This window comes from Lactuca sativa, chromosome 5, assembly GCF_002870075.4.
Source record: "Lactuca sativa cultivar Salinas chromosome 5, Lsat_Salinas_v11, whole genome shotgun sequence".
Classification (NCBI taxonomy): domain Eukaryota; kingdom Viridiplantae; phylum Streptophyta; class Magnoliopsida; order Asterales; family Asteraceae; genus Lactuca; species Lactuca sativa.
Genome location: NC_056627.2, coordinates 255640211 through 255665114, shown reverse-complemented (window position 1 = coordinate 255665114; position 24904 = coordinate 255640211). Strand labels below are relative to the sequence as shown.

At 41.7% G+C, this 24904-nt stretch overlaps 1 protein-coding gene across 1 annotated transcript; it reads left to right on the top strand.

Moving 5' to 3' along the window:
* The first annotated feature begins 22591 nt into the window (after window positions 1–22591).
* Window positions 22592–24321, top strand: LOC111913245 (transcription factor bHLH18). The gene is made up of 4 exons (XM_023908962.3): window positions 22592–22835; window positions 22960–23489; window positions 23579–23938; window positions 24056–24321. The coding sequence occupies exons 2-4, from the start codon at window positions 23007–23009 to the stop codon at window positions 24128–24130; spliced, it is 918 nt and encodes a 305-aa protein (XP_023764730.1). The 5' UTR covers window positions 22592–22835; window positions 22960–23006; the 3' UTR covers window positions 24131–24321.
* Window positions 24322–24904: the final 583 nt, after the last annotated feature.

Genomic DNA, 24904 nt, shown 5'->3' with positions numbered 1-24904 from the left:
ATAGATACCAACATAAATGTCCTCAACCTGAAGCTACAATAAACATTCAAGAAAATTTGAGGCTACATGAACTTACTCAAGGCTATAAAAACATTCAAAAAGAAGAAACAAAGAGTATGCTTTGAAAACAGAGCACCAGAAAAGGGTTTGTTTTGATAAAGTGTAACAAACACAAGAATTTTGTTTGCTAACCTGCAATAAACCCAATGAAGAAGAATAGTCAGAAGCTAGATACACATATATGTACCGGTCTTTTTACAAAAGATTGAATGCTACACATATCTGCAACAACTCATAGAGATCATATTGTCTGTCTCTACCATTCGTATATCCACATCCAAAAACATGAAACATAATCTATTAGAGACCCGAATCTAAAAACATCAAAGAAATACCCACATATATTGATTTATACGTAAAACAAATTTATACTCATTCATACACCAACATAAACTGATAAACATATAAAACACAAGCATAATATAAAAAACACACACATCTTCATTTTCAAAATAAAAAATAAACACACACACACACATCCGACATATCTTATCGTATTTGTGTTCGGTAATGGTGGTGGTGTTGCCGTGATAGATAATATTGACGTCGATGTCGCTTGGTGGTGGTGTTAGTAGTGGTGGCTGACTGGACGTCTGAGATAAAGATAGGGTTAGAGATCACTCCAGTTGATATCATCTTTCTACTTTGTGTTAGTCTCCGATGTTCGAAGTTGGTGAATTCGATGTTGATTGGCGGCTGCTTTAAGGTTTATGGAAAACAATGATGGTTAGGGTTTAGACCGATATAAATCAACCGGTGATGAATTTGGAGAAAGTCGTAGAAATGGAGCAAAACAACCCTTTCTGTCCTCCGTAATTATGGCTTGTTATTTGAATAAGTGTTGACTTTCAACTTGGAAATACCGAGATATAAGGAAAGCCCAGTCAAATGAAATTGAATCTTTGATGTACGTATTATCATTTGAACATTTATGATTATAATATTATTTTATTAGTGGTTACTTGTACTATTAACTTAATGATTTGGACGTCTTAAAAAAATAATATTATTATATTCAATCTATTTATAGAAATAGTGAGATTTCTTTTATAAGATAGTATATATATATATATATATATATATATATATATATATATATATATATATATATATATATGGGCTAGGTTATAATGTGGATAGACAACTATTGTGTGGACGGGTGGACAATACTATTCTATGATAATTACTAAGAAAATAAGTTGTTTATTAATATGAATACGTTCAACCTCACACAACTATCATCATTTTCATACATTCTCACTAATTTTTATTCATTTTTATTCTCACACATCGTTTTTCACTCATTTTGATTTTTACAGAATACAACTCAATAAACATTTTGACAACATTCTAACAGAATGAGACAATAATAAAAAGTCTATAATAACCTTATAGACGATTTAATTAGTAAGAATGTGTGATAATGACAATAGTTATGTAAGATTAAACATATTCATATTATCAAACAACACATTTTTTTGTCATTCTCACAGAATACCACTGTCCACACGTCCGCACAATAGATGTCAATTCACATTTGAACATATATATATATATATATATATATATATATATATATATATATATATATATATATATATATATAATGCATAAAATCTTTTTTATACATATTTAAATATAAAAGTGCTTTTATTTCTTAAAGTGCATACTAAATATATATTTATACCTATTAAATATATATATATATATATATATATATATATATATATATATATATATATATATTATTACATATTATTTTTACATATTTAACTGTATAAATAATGTTATACAATTAAAATCACACACACACACACACACATATATATATATATATAAATGTTAATTATACATATAAAAATATTATTTATACATTTAAAAATATTTGTATACGTATAAAAAAAGTTTTATATGTATTTGTGACATCCTGAAATTCACGGTCATTTTAAAATTTTTATTTATGCTTATTTGAAAATCAGGTTATTCATTTTAAAGAATAATATTGTAGCATTTGTTCCCAAAAAACATGATAAATATATGATCAAAACATTTCCGAAGAAATGTATTTTGTTTGTATTAAAACTTTGGGATGTCATTGTCAATATATAAACATAAGCATAAACAGACCTTACATTCATTTATACTAGTAATTTACATCTCCTTTAATCTTTCAGTGTAATGTAGTTTCGTATCGATACATGTGATACAATTAAACTGAGTGTGTCAAGTTGGAAAACCTGGTGAGTACATAGGGTTTCAACCCACAATAATATAGTTAACTTGTTTCTTCACATAATTTATGTCATACAATTAACACGATTACCGATCCCCATTTTCTTCATTTAAACTTCCTTTAAGACTCATCCTAAGGGTCATCTCCTACATCGTATTTACCTCTCATCTCCTTACATCGCATTTTCTTATATATTTGTTCCTAAGGACTTTTCCTAAGGATAATCGCCTACATCGCACAGACAGTACTGATTCGGGGATTACTCCCTCAATACGTGTCGAGTAAGAGTTAGAGTATCATTGCATGAATACGTAGTTACAACATCGCCTAAACTCGTAATTCATAGTAAGGGTTAGAGTATCATCGCATAAATACGTAGTTACAGCATCACCTAAACTCGTAATTCATCACCTACAGGTTATGAGCATGTTGGTGTTTCCACATGACTATCTAGAATAGTCTGTGGTCGCCACATATACTCTGGTAGATGACTACATCGACACATCATCGGTCAAGGTTATGGTATCTCCTCCCATCTCACATCACCTATTTATAATCACCTATCTATCATCACCTATCTCTCATCACCCGTCGCTACCCAATATATATATATATTTATAAGTATAAAAATACGTATACAGTTTAAATCACGTAAACATGTATAAATCGTTCATCTAGCATAGATAGCAGGAACACATATAATATGCACACATAGCACGTAATTTATATTAAATAATTTATATCTATGTGTAAGATAAAAGTAACTATGCACTCACTTGTTAAAGTGATGATTCCAAACTCGGACAGCGCTTCGCTTCTAACAATTCTATTTTCCTTCGGCCAAACCTAGTATTATTACTGCTAGATTTTAGTCTAATATTTATAGCGACTATTTACGAGAAAATTGTCAAGTGTTAAGCAATACTTTTCAACCACTGTGTACAGACAAGGTCCAGACATGAAACACCGGAGGGCAGGACCATTTTGGCATTATAGCACTTCTTAAATCCAACAACTTTACGCAACCCTTTCAAACCAAATTCCCCGTATCATGATTAGTTAAAAGATATATAACATTTTGTATATTATATTTTATAATATATTTATTGTTTATAAGTTTATAATAGCGATAATGAACTTAAACATAAGATATACTTAAAGTAGGGTAACCATATCTCACTTATTGGGGGTTTGGCTAGGAATCGGGTTTTGCGGGGGCAAAACTTTCGAGCCAAAAAGCTCTTTTTCTCGGAGCCTTCTGGCGCTACAGGGGCTTTCCTCTAGCACTTAGAAGTTACTAGATATTGGGGGAGGTTTAAAGAGAAGTTAGAGAGAGAAAGAAGGGTTGAGGTGTGAGGAAAATGAGTGAGCCTCGCATGGTATTTATAGGCTGAAAAATGGATCGTCTTGACAAGTTATGAGCCTCCAACTTGTTGAGTTGAGTGCCAGGTGTCACCATCTGGTGTCAAGGCATGGGGAGGAAGCAATGGCTCATATGACGTGACGTCACCCAATTCGCATCAGCCCATCCCGACATCTAAATTTCGTAACTTTCACATACGAGCTCTGTTTTCGACGTTCTTTATATCGATGCGTGAGAATTGACAAGATCTAAAACTCTTGTTTTGACTCCATCGGCTAATTCTTGACCGATTTTAAATTTAACAGTATGGGAAGATTACACTGTTTACCGACCGTGTAAAATTCATAACTCTTACATACAGACTCTGTTTTCGATTGTCTTTTTATCGTTGAGCTCCTGTTAATGATTTCTTCAATTCTAATTTAGGTTGTGTCGGCTAAAAATCGATCAATCTAAATTCGAATTTCGGTTTGCATACTGTTATGACAAATCTTAGAAAAAATAATAACTTCCTCATACGAAGTCGGATTTGGACGTTCTTTTTATGGACGTTCTTTTTATGCACGTTCTTTTTATGCAAGCTCTTAGTTTAACGGACGATCGGTGGGTGCGAGCATCAGAGGTCTTCCGGGATTGTGTATTGAGATTGTTTGAGGAGCGGTATCCGGTCGACCTGGTTCCCATACCTTTGCGGGGGAACAAGCTTATTATCAGTATGGATTGGTTAAGCCCCAATGTGGCAGTGATCGACTGCGCACAGCAGTTGGTACAGATCAGGACCCCAAGTGGGGGAGAGCTGTTGATTCAGGGCGAGAGGCCACAACGAGGACCAGCCTTATGTTCAGCAGCGAGAGCTAGGCGTTACCTTCAGCGGGGTTGCGTAGGATATGTCGCTTATGTCATGGACGTCCGGGAGGCAGGTAAGGCGACAGTGGACGATGTCCCCGTGGTTCGAGAGTTTGCAGATGTATTCCCCGAGGAGTTGCCTGGGATACCTCCGGAGCAACACGTAGAGTTCAGGATCGACCTAGTCCCTGGTGGGGACTCGGCAAGTTGTTCTTGGACTCGGCGAGTCGGATCACGAGTCGGTTCTTTCGTCCCAAGTAGTGAGTTAAGGGTGACTCAGTGAGTGAGAAGAGGGACTTATCGAGTAGGACCGGGTTAGTGGGAGAAGGACTCGGCGAGTCTGTGCCATGACTCAGCGAGTCCAGTCAACTGGAAGTTGACTTTGACCAAGGAGTTGACCTTGGACCAGGGGTGGGTCAGTCATCTGATCTAAGGGTATTTATGAGTGGCTAATCTATGTTTATGATTTATAGCTGGAGGATTACCGGTTCAGCAGTCAGGCGCTTAGCAAGCAGACTTTCAGCAGCTACTTTTCGAGGTGAGTTACCTTCCAGTAGCAGTGGGTCTACGGCCACAATATTGGCCCACCAGTAGGAGTTGTATGATTAGATGATTGTCTCTGTGATATTCATCTAGGGTTGCTACTACATGTGATATGTTTATGTGCTAGTATGATATGATGCTATGTGCTAGTAACAGTAGGGGAGATAGTCCCCAGATTACCGGTCGATAGGGCCGAAGGGGAAGTCATGCCCAATCCTGCTAGAGAGATTATGTGATATGTGTTATGTGGTAGTAGTAGGGGGTGAAATAGTCCCCAGCATCCGGTCTAGAGGACCGAAGGGGAGACCAGCACCCAGGTATGCTAGTCAGTATCCGGTCAAGAGGACCGAAGGGGAGACCAGCACCCAGATATGCTAGTTAGTATTCGGTCGAGAGGACCGAAGGGGTAGGTCGGGCACCCAGATATGGCTGATGATATATGTATGTTATGTGGTTATATGGTATGTGGTACAGTGGGGAAACTCACTAATCTTCGTGCTTACAGTTTTCAGTTTTGGTTTCAGGTACCTCTTCTTCGAAGGGGAAGGAGTTGGCACGGTAGCGGCACATCACACACACACACACACTGTTTTTCCGCCTTCCGAGATTGATCTGGGATTTGTACTCTGACTCTTGGTTGATTTCGTATTTTGGTTTTCAAACACGTTGTAGGGATGCGAAATGATTTGATCAGACAATGTTTATTTACAAATGCTTTGCAAGTTTTTAATTAAAAATGAAATTTTTGACTCGTATTTTGGGATGTTACAAGTTGGTATCAGGGCCCCGGTTTGAGGGATTCAGACACACCTTCGGGGGTGTATGAACTCAAATCAAGGGATTAAGGAATTTCGAAAAAGAAGAAGTTTTCTAAAGGATTAAGTAAAGAGTTTTAAGAAAGAACGAAGTGTGTGATGTGCGCGACCGGCCAAGCCCAAGTAAGTATTCCCTAAAGTACCCATACAAGTTTATGTTATTTTTAACAGTTTCAGTAGAACAACATGCTAGAATAGGACTAAGGATCTAGGAGTGATGCCTTATGTGTCAGCTTTATGTGCTTCAGCTTATGAGAACTGCATGCTAGTATTGGGTAGACAGTGGTAGGATAGCCTAATTAGGTTATGCCTGGTAGTATGAGCTTAGCATTATGTGCTAGTTCAGTTTCTCATGTTGAGGATAGATTTGGTTGAGTAGTTTTCCTCCATCCGAATGTTGCTTGCTTTGTGCTACGTGGAACTCTGCGTGATGGAAGTTAGTCATTAGGTGGATACGTCACATTACATGTGATCAGGGTTGAATACTCTCATAGTATTGGATTTGGCCCTATTGCGCAGCTCTTGTTTGAGTCTAACCGTTGTAGGGACGAGTATGTTACTCGAAGGATTATATGGGCCTCATCACATGTGATGGTATCCAGGTAATGGCTAACTGGCATTACAAGGAGGCCTTCAGCGGCTAAGGACCGATTTGGGTGGAGTCAGAGATTTTTCGCTAGGGCAAGCCTAGAATGGGAATAGCAGAGGGTCAGTAGTGGAAAAAGGGATCTGGTGGAGTCAATGTTGTTCTTGAGGAAGGTACGGATAGATGTGGAAGGTAGTATTGGCCCATACTACTGAAAGCATAGGATCCGTACCCGAATTAAGGAAGGCTGAGGCAAGACCAGGGAACTTGTAATAGATGTGATCCCTTTAGAGGTATCAGTATCACCAATGGTTGCCTGTGTGTATTGTAGAATGGTGGTACTACGTCAGAGGCCAGCAGGTGGCAGTTCTGGAGAGGGATCGGGTTCGGGATCAGGTTCCGAGCCAGTAGATGAGAGGCTAAGCGAGTTCATCACGTCAGAGATCACCGGAGGCATCCTTGAGTCGACCCCCATCATTTTCAGGTCGATCAAGGAAGGGATAGTTGAGCTGATGGAGGACCGCCTCAGGGCGTTCAGGAGTGACATGGCATCTGGCCAGTCAGGATCTCGTACACTGTCCTTTAAGGACTTTCAGGGGCAGTGGTGCGCCGGATTTCCATGGGGCGAAGGACCCCATTGCTGCAGACGATGGATCGCGGACATTGAGTCTGCACAGCTGACCAGCTTCTGCCCCGAGGGGTCGAAGGTGAGATATGTAGCAGGGTGTTTGAGAGACAGAGATAGAGACTGGTGGGAGTCTGTTGGTGACTCATTGGGAGCCTCGACTGTTGAGGCTATGACATGGTCGGATTTTGTGATCCGGTTCCGAGCAGAGTTTGCGCCAGCAGTAGAGCTTCAGCAGCTGGCCAGAGAGTTTTTGGACATGAGGCAGACTACGGAGACTGTGGCGGAGATCACCACCAAGTTCCGGGAGAGGGAATTGGTGGTGCCCCAGTATGCGGGAGATGAGGATATGAGGAGGACCCGCTATCATGACATGCTACGAGCGGACATTCGGGAGCATGTTAGTTTTTCAGCTTGCCATACCCTGGATTCCATGATTGTCAGGGCTATGGAGAGGGAGATTGATCTGGAGCGTATTCGAAAAAGGAAGGCAGAGGAGGGACAGGTTGCGGGGGCTTCGGGGAAGAAGCCCAAGGGACCAGACGCAGGGCCGAAAGGTCAACAGGGGCGAGGCCGCTGCAAGAAATGCGGCAAGACGCACGAGGGAGTGTGCAAGCTGGGATCGGCAGGCTGCTATAAGTGCGGCAAGTTGGGGCATTTCAGAAGGGATTATACCGCCCCTACGCCTGTCTTTTCGACGTTTGAGTAGTTGTGTTTCCACAGCAACCAGAGGGGACACAAGAAGGCTAATTGCCCCCAGTTGACAGAAGCATCAGCGCTAGTGAAGGCGCTAGCTCCAGCGACCCTGCGGATCATAGATGGCTGGCAGGGCAAGTCGGAGGCTCCAGTGGTGAGGAGTCGGGCCTTTCAGCTGACTACAGATGAGGCATGCGTCACACCCGATGTGGTGACAGGTATGATTTCTTATTTATGCTTTATGTTATGCTGTTGTAATTTTGATATGTTATATGTATGTGCTCTGTTTAGGATCGTTCCATGTGAACGGTATCCCAGTTCAGGTGTTGTTTGATTCGGGGGCTACCCGATCATTTGTTTCTCTTGCGCTTAGCAAGAAGTTTCCTGAGTCCTCGGGCATGTTGGATTGCCCTTTAGAGGTTGATATTGCGGACGATCGGTCGGTGCGAGCATCAGAGGTCTTCCGGGATTGTGTATTGAGATTGTTTGAGGAGCGGTATCCGGTCGACCTGGTTCCCATACCTTTGCGGGGGAACAAGCTTATTATCAGTATGGATTGGTTAAGCCCCAATGTGGCAGTGATCGACTGCGCACAGCAGTTGGTACGGATCAGGACCCCAAGTGGGGGAGAGCTGTTGATTCAGGGCGAGAGGCCACAACGAGGACCAGCCTTATGTTCAGCAGCGAGAGCTAGGCGTTACCTTCAGCGGGGTTGCGCAGGATATGTCGCTTATGTCATGGACGTCCGGGAGGCAGGTAAGGCGACAGTGGACAATGTCCCCGTGGTTCGAGAGTTTGCAGATGTATTCCCCGAGGAGTTGCCTGGGATACCTCCGGAGCAACACGTAGAGTTCAGGATCGACCTAGTCCCTGGTGGGGACTCGGCGAGTTGTTCTTGGACTCGGCGAGTCGGATCACGAGTCGGTTCTTTCGTCCCAAGTAGTGAGTTAAGGGTGACTCAGTGAGTGAGAAGAGGGACTTATCGAGTAGGACCGGGTTAGTGGGAGAAGGACTCGGCGAGTCTGTGCCATGACTCAGCGAGTCCAGTCAACTGGAAGTTGACTTTGACCAAGGAGTTGACCTTGGACCAGGGGTGGGTCAGTCATCTGATCTAAGGGTATTTATGAGTGGCTAATCTATGTTTATGATTTATAGCTGGAGGATTACCGGTTCAGTAGTCAGGCGCTTAGCAAGCAGACTTTCAGCAGCTACTTTTCGAGGTGAGTTACCTTCCAGTAGCAGTGGGTCTACGGCCACAATATTGGCCCACCAGTAGGAGTTGTATGATTAGATGATTGTCTCTGTGATATTCATCTAGGGTTGCTACTACCTGTGATATGTTTATGTGCTAGTATGATATGATGTTATGTGCTAGTAACAGTAGGGGAGATAGTCCCTAGATTACCGGTCGATGGGGCCTTGTGCTAGTAACAGTAGGGGAGATAGTCCCTAGATTACCGGTCGATAGGGCCGAAGGGGCAGTCATGCCCAGTCATGCTAGAGAGATTATGTGATATGTGTTATGTGGTAGTAGTAGGGGGTAAAATAGTCCCCAGCATCCGGTTGAGAGGACCGAAGGGGAGACCAACACCCAGGTATGCTAGTCAGTATCCGGTCTAGAGGACCGAAGGGGAGACCAACACCCAGATATGCTAGTTAGTATCCGGTCGAGAGGACCGAAGGGGTAGGTCGGGCACCCAGATATGCCTGATGATATATGTATGTTATGTGGTTATATGGTATGTGGTGCAGTGGGGGAACTCACTAAGATTCGTGCTTATAGTTTTCAGTTTTGGTTTCAGGTACCTCTTCTTCAAAGGGGGAGGATCTGGCACGGTAGCGGCACATCATACACACACAGTTTTTCCGCCTTCAGAGATTGTTCTGGGATTTGTACTCTGACTCTTGGTTGATTTCGTATTTTTGTTTTCAAACACGTTGTAGGGATGCCAAATGATTTGATCAGACAATGTTTAATTTACAAATGTTTTGCAAGTGTTTAATTAAAAATGAAAATTTTGGCCCGTATTTTGGGATGTTACAATTTAACTCTTAGACTTCTTTACTAATGGCGATGCTCAATCTTGCATCCGCTCTCTATCATATGTTGGACTTTCACTTGTAACCTTCGAGTTACAAAATAGATCCTTAGTGGAGACTCCTACTTCTTCCTAAACATACTTAATTTAAGAGAAGTTGTTTACTTCGATTATCATGACAGACTGATGGGTCATGTTCTAATGACATTTTATCGTATGATGCAATGCTTAGACTCAAGTCTCTTAGATTCAAATTCCAGAATGGAATATACATTCCTTCATGTTCTAATGTGATATAATCACGTTCTAGCATGTAGTACTTCTAGCTACAAGCTTCTTTACTTTACTGGTGATCGCGATTGATCTCTTCGATTATCTTTCACTTCAATCTTCTGGCTTAAGTCAGATGCTACATCGATCTTTGTTCTTTGAACCACATAACATACTCATCTTAGTCGGACTTGATTTGATATGACCACTAGGTTCGGAATAACAATCATCTTCTTAGTCATTACCGAAACGAAGGTAACTACATGCTTGAACAAAACAAAATCAATTACTAGCTTCTTTGGTTAAGAATTAAGGGTTCTCTTTTAATAATATTTAGAGATATGAAAACTAGAGCTACCAAGATGATTAAAGAGCAACGAGTGTCCAAGATTTGAACATTTATGTATTACTTATTTTAAATAATCTTTCTAAAGGTCAATTTCTTGATTTTTGAAGCTCACGTATTTTTATTTTTCAAAGATCATCGACATCCCTTAATATATATATATATATATATATATATATATATATATATATATATATATATATATATATATATATATATATATATATATATATATAATAGATCAATCAAGATCCTAAGGTTGTGGGTGTGCCAAGAAACCATGACTTTGTGGTAGCATTTAGGCTGGAGGGAGTGATGTCATATTTGTCACGGTCAACGTAGGCGCTACGTCAGATATGTCACACTCCTTCAAATTTTTGCCATTACATGGCACGGGTTCCCACACTTGTCTTGATATATATTTTTTAAATTAATTAATATAAAAAAATAAACATATACTATTTTCTTAAAACTAAAATTTCATTAACTTAAAAAAATCACACTTACACTTAAAAAACAAAACACATTTGAAATTGAAATAATGCACACTTAAACTTCAAAAACATAACATACTTGGAATTAAAGTAATATACACTTAAACTTAAAACACATAACACACTCGAAAAACAAAAAAAATAGAAAAAATAAATAAAGAATAAACAAAAAAACAAAAAAACCTTAAAATTAAAAAGACAATGAGTTTAAATTTAAACAAATTTTGGGGATTGCCTCACAATTTGCAAAAACTCAATAAGCTAGAAATCGTTGTTAGTTTCAATGCGCAAGAGCATTATCTAGCAAATTATTTTCATTTTCACCATTTCCAGCTTCATACATCACCCTACGAAACACACTGTTAAACTGAGTTGTAAGTGTGTTTGCATGCCTCTATTTGGAGTAAATTTCTTCTTTACCTCGAGAGACCGGGGCTTCGTGGTTGTATTTTTCAGTGACTCTCCTCCAAAAGGTTGTCATAGGGAGGTTAATGTGGACAGGGTCTTCTGTAACATCAACCCTTGAACGAGCCAACAACATCTCTTCTTCAAGGGACCAAAAACGAATCACACGAGCCATTAGCGATGAGGTTTTAAAGAAGATGAAAAAATAAGAAAGTTATGAGAATTTAATTAAGAATATTTGAATGAGATGAAGAATGAGGATGATGGTATTTATATTTGAAGATTGAGGGTTTAAATTTTGAAATTTTGAAAAAAAAAGTTATATTTTTGAAATTAGGTGTTTTTTTAAAAGAAAATATTTTTCTTTGAAAAAATGAATTTGAGTTAATGGGTAAAAACACTTTCTCTCTCATCGGTAAAACATTACCGAGTTGCCGAGCCGAGTTTGGCATGCCTCGGCCTCGGCCCGATGTTTGCCGAGATTGCCGAATTTGATGTCGAATCCACTCCGATCAACCTTAGTAGTAAAGGTGTCACCTCAGATTAGAGCTAACAATGGGTCGACCTGGGTTGGGTTTCGGTTCAACCCATTTATTAATTGGGTTAAAGATTTCAACCCAACCCAACATTTTTATTTAAATGGGTGGATATTTGTAACACCCCGAGTCCCACGTATAAATTTTAAAGCTTTATATTCATGATTATAGACCTACTCGACGAGTTGGCTGCCCCAACTCATCGTGTAGAAACTGATAAAGCCGCTTGGATTCTAGAACTTACTCGACGAGTTGAAGCTGGACATGAAAACCCTAATTTTTAGGGTTTGTGTAACACCCCGTTTATTTATTAAATAAATTAATTAATTAATGAACGAATAGTATCCCTAAAATAAATAATTATATATAAAATGATGGCCTCGAAGAGCTAATTGTCACAATTTTAGAAGACATGGGTTAAAAGTGTAAGTTCCAGACTCAGTTCATAAATATTTATGAAGATGGGGGCTCCGTGGTAACTATTTGGATTTAATTTAAAAGGAAAAGAGGTGGAAGGGTTGAATATGTCATAATCAAGATAATGGGGGCTGTTTGGTAATTTATGGGACTTAATTTGTAAGGGATTTCCATGGATTGGGTTGAAAGGGTAAATATTGGATTACATTTGAAAGAAAAGGGGCATGGGGGACTGTTGTTGCCATTATGGAAAACTTTTAAGTGGAGCCGGGTATATAACCTCATTATCGATCAAACCCTAACCCTAACCTCCCCCCCCCCCCCCCCTTATGTTGCAACCGTCACCTCCACCACTGTAACACCCAAAGTTTGGAAAGCCAAGAAAAGAAAGAAAACCCCAATTTTTCTGGGGAGACTCGGCGAGTCCATGGAAGGACTCGACGAGTCCGAGCGGGATCCGGGTTGAGGTACAAGAGACCGACTCGGCGAGTCGGCCAAGGAGACTCGGCGAGTCTGGTATGAACAAGGAAAACCCTAAATCCGGGACTTGGAGCTTATTTAAACGTCTCATTCTCTCCCCTAGGGTTCCTCTACTGCCTCTCTAGCACATATCACTAAGCCCTAGCCGCCATACTCGTTTTGGAGCAAGATCTACCCTTAGTGAAGCTTTTGGAGATTGAGAGAGAAGTTAGTCTTTGTGGAGAAAGAAGGAGGCCTTGGATCCAGAGTTGGTGGATCATTTCTGAGCATTTAAAGGTAATAAATCGTTACCTTCCCTCTTTTGTTGAATAGATCAACCTTGGCTATGTGATTTGGGGATTTTATGCCATGCTTAAGAGCTATTTCGAGTTAGAAGCCTAGATCTGAAGTTGCTACTTCAGATCTGAGTGTATCTTGGCCCAGAAAGTCATAAAGCATCTGTTCTTGGGTTGATAGTGAAGTCTCTTTGTCTTAAACCCTAGTTTGGATTGTTTTAAGCCTAGATCTCTTGATCTACACGTAAAGTTTGCCACTTTACGTGGGGGATAGGCCTTAGAAGTATGGATCTATGAGTTGGAAGCCCTATTTGGCTCGAAAAGCCACTGCATGGATTAAGGACTGAATAGACTCGGCGAGTCCTTCGAGTGGACTCGGCGAGTAGCTTGAAGATGAGGAGGAACTCAACGAGTGGGATGAACAGTTCGTCGAGTCGGATGAAGTTAGGCATGAACTCGGCGAGTTTGAAGAACAACTCGACGAGTTGGTTGATGATTGCCTTGGGCTCGACGAGTCTATTCTTGGACTCGGCGAGTCAGGTAGCGAAACCCCCAACCCTTCGAGTTGAAACTCGAATCAGTGAGTCGGATGGAGACTCGGCGAGTTGGACAGGTCAGGACTCAGGAATAGTTGACCCCGCAAGTCATGGGCTGACTCGGCGAGTCGAGTCGCGAATAGAAAGATCCTGAGCATATGAACTCGGCGAGTTATTCGGTGGACTCGGCGAGTAGGGTTGACCTGGAAGGTTGACTTTCACCAGGATTTTGACCTTGACTAGAGTTGACCTAGTTGACCTTTGGAGGTCAGCTGGACTAAGTGTTATATTGACATTTGAAGCTCGAGGAGCTAGTGGAGCAGCAGTTCGAAGTCAGAGGTCAGGTAGCAGTCAAAAGGATTAGAAGCATCAGTTCAGCAGTCTCAGGTGAGTTTCCTTCCAGTAGGAACGGGTCTAAGGCCACAATGCCGACCCGTTTAGCTAGTAGCAGTTTCCGGATTTTTATCTGATGCAGTAGTTAGTATGTTTGATGCCTTCGTGGCTCAGACAGGAATTATGTGTTATGTGTTCCAGGCCACGGCCCGATGTAGTATGCAGTATATGTGTGTTCATGCTAGTTGATATGTTTATGCTATGTTCTGTTCAGTTAGCCCGGACTTCGGTCCGATGCAGGGGACAAGGTCCCAGTTAGTCCGGACTTCGGTCCGATGTAGGGGGCAAGGCCCCAGTTAGTCCGGACTTCGGTCCGATGCAGGGGACAAGGTCCCAGTTAGCCCGGACTTCGGTCTGATGCAGGGGGCAAGGCCCCAGTTAGTTTGGACTTCGGTCCGATGCAGGGGACAAGGTCCCAGTCAGTTTCCGGACTTAGGTCCGATGCAGGGGGCAAGGCCCCAGTTAGTCCGGACCTCGGTTCGATGCAGTGGGCAAGGCTCAGTATGTGCTTTATATGTTATTGCATGGTATGTGGTAGATTGGGGGAGCTCACTAAGCTTCGTGCTTACGGTTTTCAGTTTTGGTTTCAGGTACTTGGTTTTCAAAAGAGGAGCTCGGGAAGATTGCAGTGCACACACCATAGTCAGTTAGCCTGGGAAAGTTTGACTCTGATAATGATATTACGTTTTGAATTAATACTCGAGAAATTATGTTATGACTTATGATACAGTTTTTATAAATATAATTTAGTAATGTTTTTTTTTAAAGAAATTTTTAGTTGTGATTTTTGGGTCGTTACAAGTTGGTATCAGAGCCTTGGTTTGAGGGATTCGGGCGCACTCCCGAGTGTGTCTGAACTCAAACTAAGGAAGAGGTATAAAGTTTTCAAGAGAAAAACCATGGTTACAAAAAGGATTTTGAGAAAAGAAAACAATTTTAGAAAAAGTATAAATAAAAGAGTTTTAGAAAAAGCGAAAAGAGTTTTGAAAAGAGAAAAGGGTGTGGCGCACTCCCGAGTGTGTCTGAACTCAAACTAAGGAAGAGGTATAAAGTTTTCAAGAGAAAAACCATGGTTACAAAAAGGATTTTGAGAAAAGAAAACAATTTTAGAAAAAGTATAAATAAAAGAGTTTTAGAAAAAGCGAAAAGAGTTTTGAAAAGAGAAAAGGGTGTGGTGCATGCAATCAGTCGATCTCAAGTAAGTACTCCCAATTTACCCATACAAGTTATGTTATGATTATCAGTATCGGTATCAGTTTCAGTTTCAGTTTCAGTGTCAGTTTCAGTTTCAGCTTCAGTAGAACAGCATGCTAGAATAGGACTAAGGATCTAGGATGATGCCTTATGTGCCTGCTTTATGTGTTTCAGCTTGATAAGAATTTCATGCTAGTAATGAGTAAACAGTAGTAGGATAGCCTGTGTAGGTTATGCCTGATAGTATGAGCTTAGCATTGTATGCTAGTACAGTTTCTTGTTATGAGAATAGTTTTGCCTGAGTATGTTTCCTTTATCCGAATGCTTCTTGCTTTGTGCTTTGTGGGATTCTAAGTGATGGGAGTTAGCCATTAGGTGAATACGTGACACCACATGTGATCAGGGTTGAATAGTCTCAGAGTGCTGGATTTGGCCCTATTGCGCAGCTCTTGTTTGAGTCCAACCGTTGTAGGGACGAGTCTCTTACTTAAAGGATTGTCTGAGCCTCGTCACATGTGATGGTATTCAGGTGTTGGCTAATTGGCATTACAAGGAGGCCTTCAGCAGCTGAGGACTGTTTGGGTAGAGTCAGAGGTTCCCTAGGGCAAGCCTAGGATGAGAGTAGCAGAGGTCAGTAGAAGAGAAAAGGGGACTTGGTGGAGTTGAGGTAACTCCTGAGGAAAGTACGGATAGATGTGGAAGGTAGTATGGGCCCGTACCATTGAAAGCAGAGGATCCGTACTCGATTCAAGAGGGGCCAAGGCAAAACCATGGAACTAGTAGAGTGTGTGAGAGATCCCTCAGCAGTAGTGTGTAAATTGATCAGGAATTGTTATATTTTCAGCATGGTGACATTGCGCGAGCTACCAGTTGGCAGTTCAGGTGCCGGGGAGGGATCTGGCTCGGGCTTTAGAGCCGGGCAGCTTGATGATCAAATGAGGGATTTCATTTCCGCAGAGATCATGCGCAACATCATTGATCAGACTCCAGTGATTTTCGGTTCGGTTAGAGAGGCCATTGTGGAGCTCATGGACAGTCATCTTGAGGCCTTTAAGGCCGGGATAGTTTCAGGACAGATTGGGGCTCGTCTAGGTCCCGATTCTTATGGAGTTCAGGGATCCATCAGGGAGGGAGATCCCATTTCTAGTTTTTGCCATCAGGGGACAGGAGTGAGTGGGGCATCCTGTCTCCAAGAGAGACCTCTGCGTGATTGGATAGTTGAGGAAGTTTCGCGAGTCATTCGCGAGGATCTGCCCGACATGGTCGTGAGGATCACTGATAGATTGATCGAGAGGCTCCAGGATCAGACAGCTGTTGTTCAGTCGATGGGCAGGGAGTCGGAAAGGAAGAGGAAAACGGATGAGACACAGGTGCCCACAGGTTCGGGCAAGAGGCCCAAAGGGTCGGACTATAGATCGAGGTACCATCAGAGCCGCAGTCGATGCGGGAAGTGTGGTAGGTCGCACTTGGGTGCGTGCAGGAGTGGTAGTGGTGATGAATTGGGCTGTTTCAGATGTGGCCAAATGGGTCATTTCAGCAGGGATTGTACTACTACCATCGCCCAGGGACTTGACCCGATATGTTTCCATTGCGGTCAGAGAGGCCACAGGAAGGCCCACTGTCCGAGTTTGTATACAGCAGGGCAGGTGCCAGCTCCCGCCCCTGGGACTTCAAGAGCCACCAACGGACATCAGGGCCGGGCAAGGGCGCCTATGGCTCGGAGCCGAGTTTTCCGGTAGATTTCAGCAGGGATTCGAGCAGCACTAAGTGTTGGAGGTATGTATCTTTTACCTTCCTGTAAATTATTATTCATGATATTATTGTTATGTTGCTGCAGCGATATTTATAAGCGTATGTATTGGGGTATCATATTACCTGCTTGTGACTGAGTGTTATGCCATCTGCATACCTTGGAATTAGAATGGTGAATTGGAGGACGTCCCCTCTAGATCAGGTTACTTCGGATACAGTAACTGTAGCATGTATGTGTAAGATGCAATAGTGCCTTATTACTTGCGGAAGGCGTTAGTCGGGTAATGATCAGTTATATTTTCAGTAGTGATAACCCAGAGTTTTTAGTGGAGTAGCTAGCGGTCAGTAAGGAAATGGGTTGGGGATGTGCACCCCAAACGCAGATTCTCGGGATGTAGTCCCTAAAGCAAATACAATTAAGGATCGAAGGGTGCTCAGTCAGATAACAAGAAAAGTGCGGATCTGGTAAGAGTTAGTTGGACCGCTGGCAAGGGTAAACGTCGGCGGACGACATATCGCCCTTTTAATGGAAGGAAGGTTGGAAATCCTTTCGACCAGTGAGCAGTAAGGATCTAGCCGAATCCAAGTGGGGGAGAACCCTCCGAGTATACAAGGATAAGAGCCACGTAGACCCAGAATGAGTGCGCGGCCTCTGAGAAGAAATGATAGTAGCATAGTGATCGATGGATTGAGAAGTTCAGAATTGGGAGTTCGAGGACCTTCGCAGCAGTTAGTTCATGTAATCGAGATGGTTAGAAGCTGGTTGAGAATCCAGGATTGGAGGACCACCTGTAGGGCTCAAGTGAGTCGGAATGAGGATCCTGAGAACGGTCAGCAAGAGATGCTTTCGTATTAGCAGCTAGTGATAGAGTCAGCATGTAGGATTGTGTAGATTCAGGAGGTGGGAGTTTGGAAACTTCCCAACAATAGCTTCTTGTATCCGGATTAGTAGACGGTTGGTTTAGGAACCAAGCCGAAGAATTCCTCGACGAAGCGCTAAGTATATCAAGGATATAAGATGTCGAGGTTGATGCAGTATTCAAGGACTGAGGGCTGGTTTTGAGAAATCAGGATGAGGAATCACTAGCGGGTCTAGGGATAGTCAGGATGTCCTCGGGATAGTAGTAGTAGTGTTATAAGTCTGCGGGGGTAGCCGTAGCATTCACTAGCAGTCAGATAGTAGTAGTAGTGTTGTAAGTCTACGGGGGTAGCCGTAGCATTCACTAGCAGTCAGATAGTAGTAGTAGTGTTGTAAGTCTGCGGGGGTAGCCGTAGCATTCACTAGCAGTCAGATAGTAGTAGTAGTGTTGTAAGTCTGCGGGGGTAGCCGTAACATTCACTAGCAGTCAGATAGTAGTAGTAGTGTTGTAAGTCTGCGGGGGTAGCCGTAGCATTCACTAGCAGTCAGGTAGTAGTAGTGGTGTTGTAAGTCCGCGGGGGGTAGCCGTAGCATTCACTAGCAGCCAGATAGTATTAGAGAGTTGTAAGTCCACGAGCGTAGCCGCAGCCTTTATCAGGTTGGTAGGCAGCATGAGCGCGTTGTTGGACACGGGGAAAGCAGTAGTACCCACCAGTTCGGGTGCAGTAGTGAGGATATGGGAATCCACGGGTTAGATTTTGGATTTCCAAGTATTTCAGTTATGGTTAAGTCGACGATTTGTCAGTAGACCGTCACCTCAGTTATGAGATCAGAGTAGTAATGGACCGTTGGGGTTTGGATATGTTAAGGGCTACCGTCAGTCTGGGAGCCATCATATTGTTAGTCATGGAATTGATGATGTCAGGATGTGACGTAAGGACCTGATCGGTGGATCGGGAGGTTGTTAAAGTTACAGTGTCAGGATGACTAGTGGAAACTAGTTCCAGAGGAAGATTTCGTTTAGAAGTTGTGGGAAGCAGCCATTCAGCCAGTTCAGTGATTCAGTCAGCTCAGTGTTTCAGCCAGTTCAGTGTATCAGACAGTTCAGTGTTTCAATCAGTTCAGTGTTTTGGGCAGCTCAGTGTTCCAGGCAGTTTAGAGTTTCAGGCATGTTCAGTATTAGTATTTGTGTTGGAATGCAGGTGCTGATTGTATAGTGGGTTGGTTTGGAAACGACAAATCCCTCCCAGCAGGATCAGTTGAGCCCTTCTGCCAAGTATAAGTGATATGTAAGGATAGCTAGGCAGGTAGCTTTTCTATCAGGATGAAAGGCTTGAGTTAGTAGGAGTTGAGTAATCAGGTGAGAGATAAGCAGGCTGGTTCCAGCAGCATCGATTCAGTATGGATGGCAGAATGGATAGAACAGTTATAAATAGTCGAAGAATCTTGCGGAGTCGCTGGGAGCGACTAGGAGATTGCGATGGAGTGTAGTGACCGGTAGGAGTCCGGTAACTCAGATATTGACAGAATAGTTGGACCAAGGAGGTCTCAGTGCATCCGGTAGGCGCATGAGGGGTAGTAGAATTCTTAGTCGGAGGAAGTAACGTTAAGAAAATTATGGAAAAGGGAAGGATTCAGTATGTACCAACAGTAGTGACCAGCACTGTAAGTGGCTGGAGTGATGGACAAAAGGGGGTGTTAGATTTCCCAGGCAGAGAGTTGGAGGCAGTTCGCAGGACAGTTGGTCATAGCAAACTTCGAGGACGAAGTTTAGTTTAAGTGGGGGAGAGTTGTAACACCCAAAGTTTGGAAAGCCAAGAAAAGAAAGAAAACCCCAATTTTTTTGGGGAGACTCGGCGAGTCCATGGAGGGACTCGACGAGTCCGAGCGGGATCCGGGTTGAGGTATAAGCGACCGACTCGGCGATTCGGCCAAGGAGACTCGGCGAGTCTGGTCGGAACAAGGAAAACCCTAAATCCGGGACTTGGAGCTTATTTAAACGTCTCATTCTCTCCCCTAGGGTTCCTCTACTGCCTCTCTAGCACATATCACTAAGCCCTAGCCGCCATACTCGTTTTGGAGCAAGATCTACCCTTAGTGAAGCTTTTGGAGATTGAGAGAGAAGTTAGGCTTTGTGGAGAAAGAAGGAGGCCTTGGATCCAGAGTTGGTGGATCATTTCTGAGCATTTAAAGGTAATAAATCGTTACCTTCCCTCTTTTGTTGAATAGATCAACCTTGGCTATGTGATTTGGGGATTTTATGCCATGCTTAAGAGCTATTTCGAGTTAGAAGCCTAGATCTGAAGTTGCTACTTCAGATCTGAGTGTATCTTGGCCCAGAAAGTCATAAAGCATCTGTTCTTGGGTTGATAGTGAAGTCTCTTTGTCTTAAACCCTAGTTTGGATTGTTTTAAGCCTAGATCTCTTGATCTACACGTAAAGTTTGCCACTTTACGTGGGGGATAGGCCTTAGAAGTATGGATCTATGAGTTGGAAGCCCTATTTGGCTCGAAAAGCCACTGCATGGATTAAGGACTGAATAGACTCGGCGAGTCCTTCAAGTGGACTCGGCGAGTAGCTTGAAGATGAGGAGGAACTCGACGAGTGGGATGAACAGCTCGTCGAGTCGGATGAAGTTAGGCATGAACTCGGCGAGTTTGAAGAACAACTCGACGAGTTGGTTGATGATTGCCTTGGGCTCGGCGAGTCTATTCTTGGACTCGGCGAGTCAGGTAGCGAAACCCCCAACCCTTCGAGTTGAAACTCGAATCAGTGAGTCGGATGGAGACTCGGCGAGTTGGACAGGTCAGGACTCAGGAATAGTTGACCCGGCGAGTCATGGGCTGACTTGACGAGTCGATTCGCGAATAGAAAGATCCTGAGCATATGAACTCGGCGAGTTATTCGGTGGACTCGGCGAGTAGGGTTGACCTGGAAGGTTGACTTTGACCAGGATTTTGACCTTGACTAGAGTTGACCTAGTTGACCTTTGGAGGTCAGCTGGACTAAGTGTTATATTGACATTTGAAGCTCGAGGAGCTAGTGGAGCAGCAGTTCGGAGTCAGAGGTCAGGTAGCAGTCAAAAGGATTAGCAGCATCAGTTCAGCAGTCTCAGGTGAGTTTCCTTCCAGTAGGAACGGGTCTAAGGCCACAATGCCGACCCGTTTAGCTAGTAGCAGTTTCCGGATTTTTATCTGATGCAGTAGTTAGTATGTTTGATGCCTTCGTGGCTCAGACAGGAATTATGTGTTATGTGTTCCAGGCCACGGCTCGATGTAGTATGCAGTATATGTGTGTTCATGCTAGTTGATATGTTTATGCTATGTTCTGTTCAGTTAGCCCGGACTTCGGTCTGATGCAGGGGACAAGGTCCCAGTTAGTCCGGACTTCGGTCCGATGTAGGGGGCAAGGCCCCAGTTAGTCCGGACTTCGGTCCGATGCAGGGGACAAGGTCCCAGTTAGCCCGGACTTCGGTCTGATGCAGGGGGCAAGGCCCCAGTTAGTTCGGACTTCGGTCCGATGCAGGGGACAAGGTCCCAGTCAGTTTCCGGACTTAGGTCCGATGCAGGGGGCAAGGCCCCAGTTAGTCCGGACCTCGGTCCGATGCAGTGGGCAAGGCTCAGTATGTGCTTTATATGTTATTGCATGGTATGTGGTAGATTGTGGGAGCTCACTAAGCTTCGTGCTTACGGTTTTCAGTTTTGGTTTCAGGTACTTGGTTTTCAAAAGAGGAGCTCGGGAAGATTGCAGTGCACACACCATAGTCAGTTAGCCTGGGAAAGTTTGACTCTGATAATGATATTACGTTTTGAATTAATACTCGAGAAATTATGTTATGACTTATGATACAGTTTTTATAAATATAATTTAGTAATGTTTTTTTTTAAGAAATTTTTAGTTGTGATTTTTGGGTCGTTACAACCACCTTATACCTCCCTCACCAGCGCCGCCCTTTACCCCCCGACAAAGCCCCGACCGTTGGGTCGGAAAAACCACCGGACCTCCTCTCTTCTCCTTATTCTCCTTCGTTCGCTGCCATGAGGGGTCGCATCCTCCACCGTCATCTCGCAACCGGAGCACCGCCACCACTACCGATGCGCCAATGATTTCTGGGATACTCTGATATGAAACTATTTTGAAAACATTTTGTAATAAATAAGGGTTTTGAATGCTTGAAAAAGTTTTAAATTTTCATGAATTTTATAGAAGTTACAATATTTCCAACGCAGTCCAACATTTCAGATAAATGGGTTGTCACCGGGTTGAACCGTTTATATAATTCTCAAATCAACCTATTAAATAAATGAGTTAAACTTGGGTTAACACATTTAAAATAAAAAAAAAATTAACTAAAGATTACACCACTTAAATTAGTTTCACACTTAAATAAACTTTCAAAGTATAATAAAAGCACGATCTCAATTCACAAATACAAAGAAATTGTTCAAATAACATTAAATATATGTAATTTCGAAATGATTTTGAAAAGTGACTAGTGTTGTCATTGCAAAGACAAAAGTTAGGAATTAAGATTGCATTTTTTAAAACATAAATAATATTGCAACATTGTAATTTATAAATTAATACTTAGATTAATACATGATAATATTTAAATAATTATTAATTATTAAATAAAATATATATTAAAGTTAAATAATTTAGTCACCCAACCTATTTAATTAAATAGGTAAGGTGGATTGACCCATCTATCTGAAATGGGTTAAAAATTTCAGCCAAACCTGTTAATTTTGGATTGGGTTTGGATTTTAAATTGATGGTTGGATCGATTTTTGTCGGTTCTATCTCACATCCATCAAACATAATTTTATTATATGAGAAAATATACTTCAATTATTAAAGTTTTATTATATATAGAGAGATAATAAGACAAATACTAAATTCCCGCTAAATGTGGAGGATTATGACTAATGAGTTGGCCGGTGGGAGACATTTTTAGTTGTCGACTTACCTTCCGAACCAGACAGCCTGTGACGGCTGCGTTATCTTGAATTTCCTACGACCCAACATTAAATCCATACCTCTTATTTATTTCAATTCACGCAAACGTGCAGGTAGAGTATATATGTAGAAGGAAAGAGACCATGTGGGGCCCTTTAATGTCGCCAAAACTCTATCTATATAAGTTCAATTTAACCTTGCAAAGGATATAATAATTTGGTGTTTCTGTGTTAACAGGGTTCTTTTGTCTGTGGGATCAATTTGCGTACAAACTGTTTGTTGAAATGTCTAAAAGAGTGAATTTGGTGCAATCCTCATCGCCAATTATGGAAATTCCACAATTTAAAAGCTTATCACAATCGACTGGAATAGAGGATTCGTTTTTCAATTTCCAGTGGCCAGTCAACTCCATTGATAATCAACTCAGTTCAATGGCAGCATTTGGAGAGAAGAAGACACATGATCATCACCTTCATGCTCATGCACCTTTCTTTGATGAGACTGTTATGGAATCATCTTCAAGACCCACTAAAGAGCTCAAAAATCACAGCAATAACTTACCATCATCCCAATTTGGCAACCAAAACTATTATGTTTTCAACCAAGGTTTTCAAGGTAGCAATAGTGGTGGTGCAAAAATGTCATCTACAAGCAACAACACTAGAGTTCCTCCATATCAAGATCATATATTGGCTGAAAGAAAGAGGCGAGAGAAACTCAGACAACACTTCATAGCCCTCTCTGCTTTACTCCCTAACCTCAAAAGGGTAAAAAAAAAATCCGTTTTCCTGATTACATGTGTCTTCAATACTAGATGAAGTATTTTGTTATAATTTGCATGTTTTATGGATAATAGATGGATAAGGCTTCTGTTCTTGGAGATGCAATTGAGTATACAAAGATCCTACAAGAGAAAGTGAAGATACTTGAAGAGCAGACACAAAAGAAAGCAAACATAAAATCAGTAAAATTTGAGGTGGTGGTTGATGGTGGTGAAATTTCTTCAAGTGAGAAAATCTCCGGTGTACCGGAAAAACTCCCGGAGATTGAAGCAAGATTTTCCGGGAAGAATGTCCTAATAAGAGTCCATTGTGAGAAAAAAACAGGTGTTGTAGAAAACACATTGGCTGAAATAGAGAAGCTTCATCTCTCCGTGATCAGCAGTAATGCCATGATCTTTGCGAATTCTGCTCTTCATATAACCATTATTGCTCAGGTGAGGGTGGTTTGACTTTTTTGCACAAGAGGGTAGTCTTTGACTTATCGATTTATGCCACAGTTTTGTGTTTTGATATATGTGATTTGACTCAAACATGTACCATATTTTTCACAGATGGATAGGGATTTAATCATCACAATGGAGGAATTGGTAAAGAACCTACGGTTTGGACTCAAGAAATTCATGTGAATATCTCAAAGTTGAGTTTTAGAATATAAAGAACAAATGGAAATCTGTGTTCTAGAATTCAATTTATTAGTTATTAGTGATTTGTTTTTGTGATTATTTTTCTACAAATTCCATGTAAAATGAATATAGTCGAGTTCATTTGTGTTTTATAATGCATACATTTGAAATCAAATTTTGAGAATCCATATTAAATTAGTTTAGAATCAAGTAATTAATAATTAATCTGATTGCCTCATGATTTTAGCCCCATATAGAAACCAAAGCAGTAGGTGGCGTAGGTTTTTTTTGTTTGACGTTTTGTGTTAAGTGAAAACAGCTCCATTTAAGTTTTATTTTTAAAAATTTAACTGAAGTTTGTATATATATTAAAAAAGGAAATGATAAATTATGTTAAACTCATTAAGTTTTTTCAAGATTTTAGACAAAATATTAGGTTGTAGGGCATCAAAGGACCAAGCATACTCAGGGGAGTGATGTGGTCACTTCTGTGCTCAAGGGTAGCCCAGGCAAACCATGAATATTCATCAAATGACCAAATAGAAGGGTGTGTATAAAGCAAATGACCATGAAAAACTGAATTTTATTAAATGACCATGACTTTCGTAGAGAAGGGCTCTGCGGAAGGCCAGAAGCTCTTAGGAATCTGAATAGCACTGAGGAAATGACGTGGCATGGGTATTTTTGTAAAATCACCAATTGTAGTGTAGGTTGCGGAAGAAGGACCGGATTTGGGGGAGGTTTGTTGTGGAACGAAGACGGGAAAAGGAAGGGAAA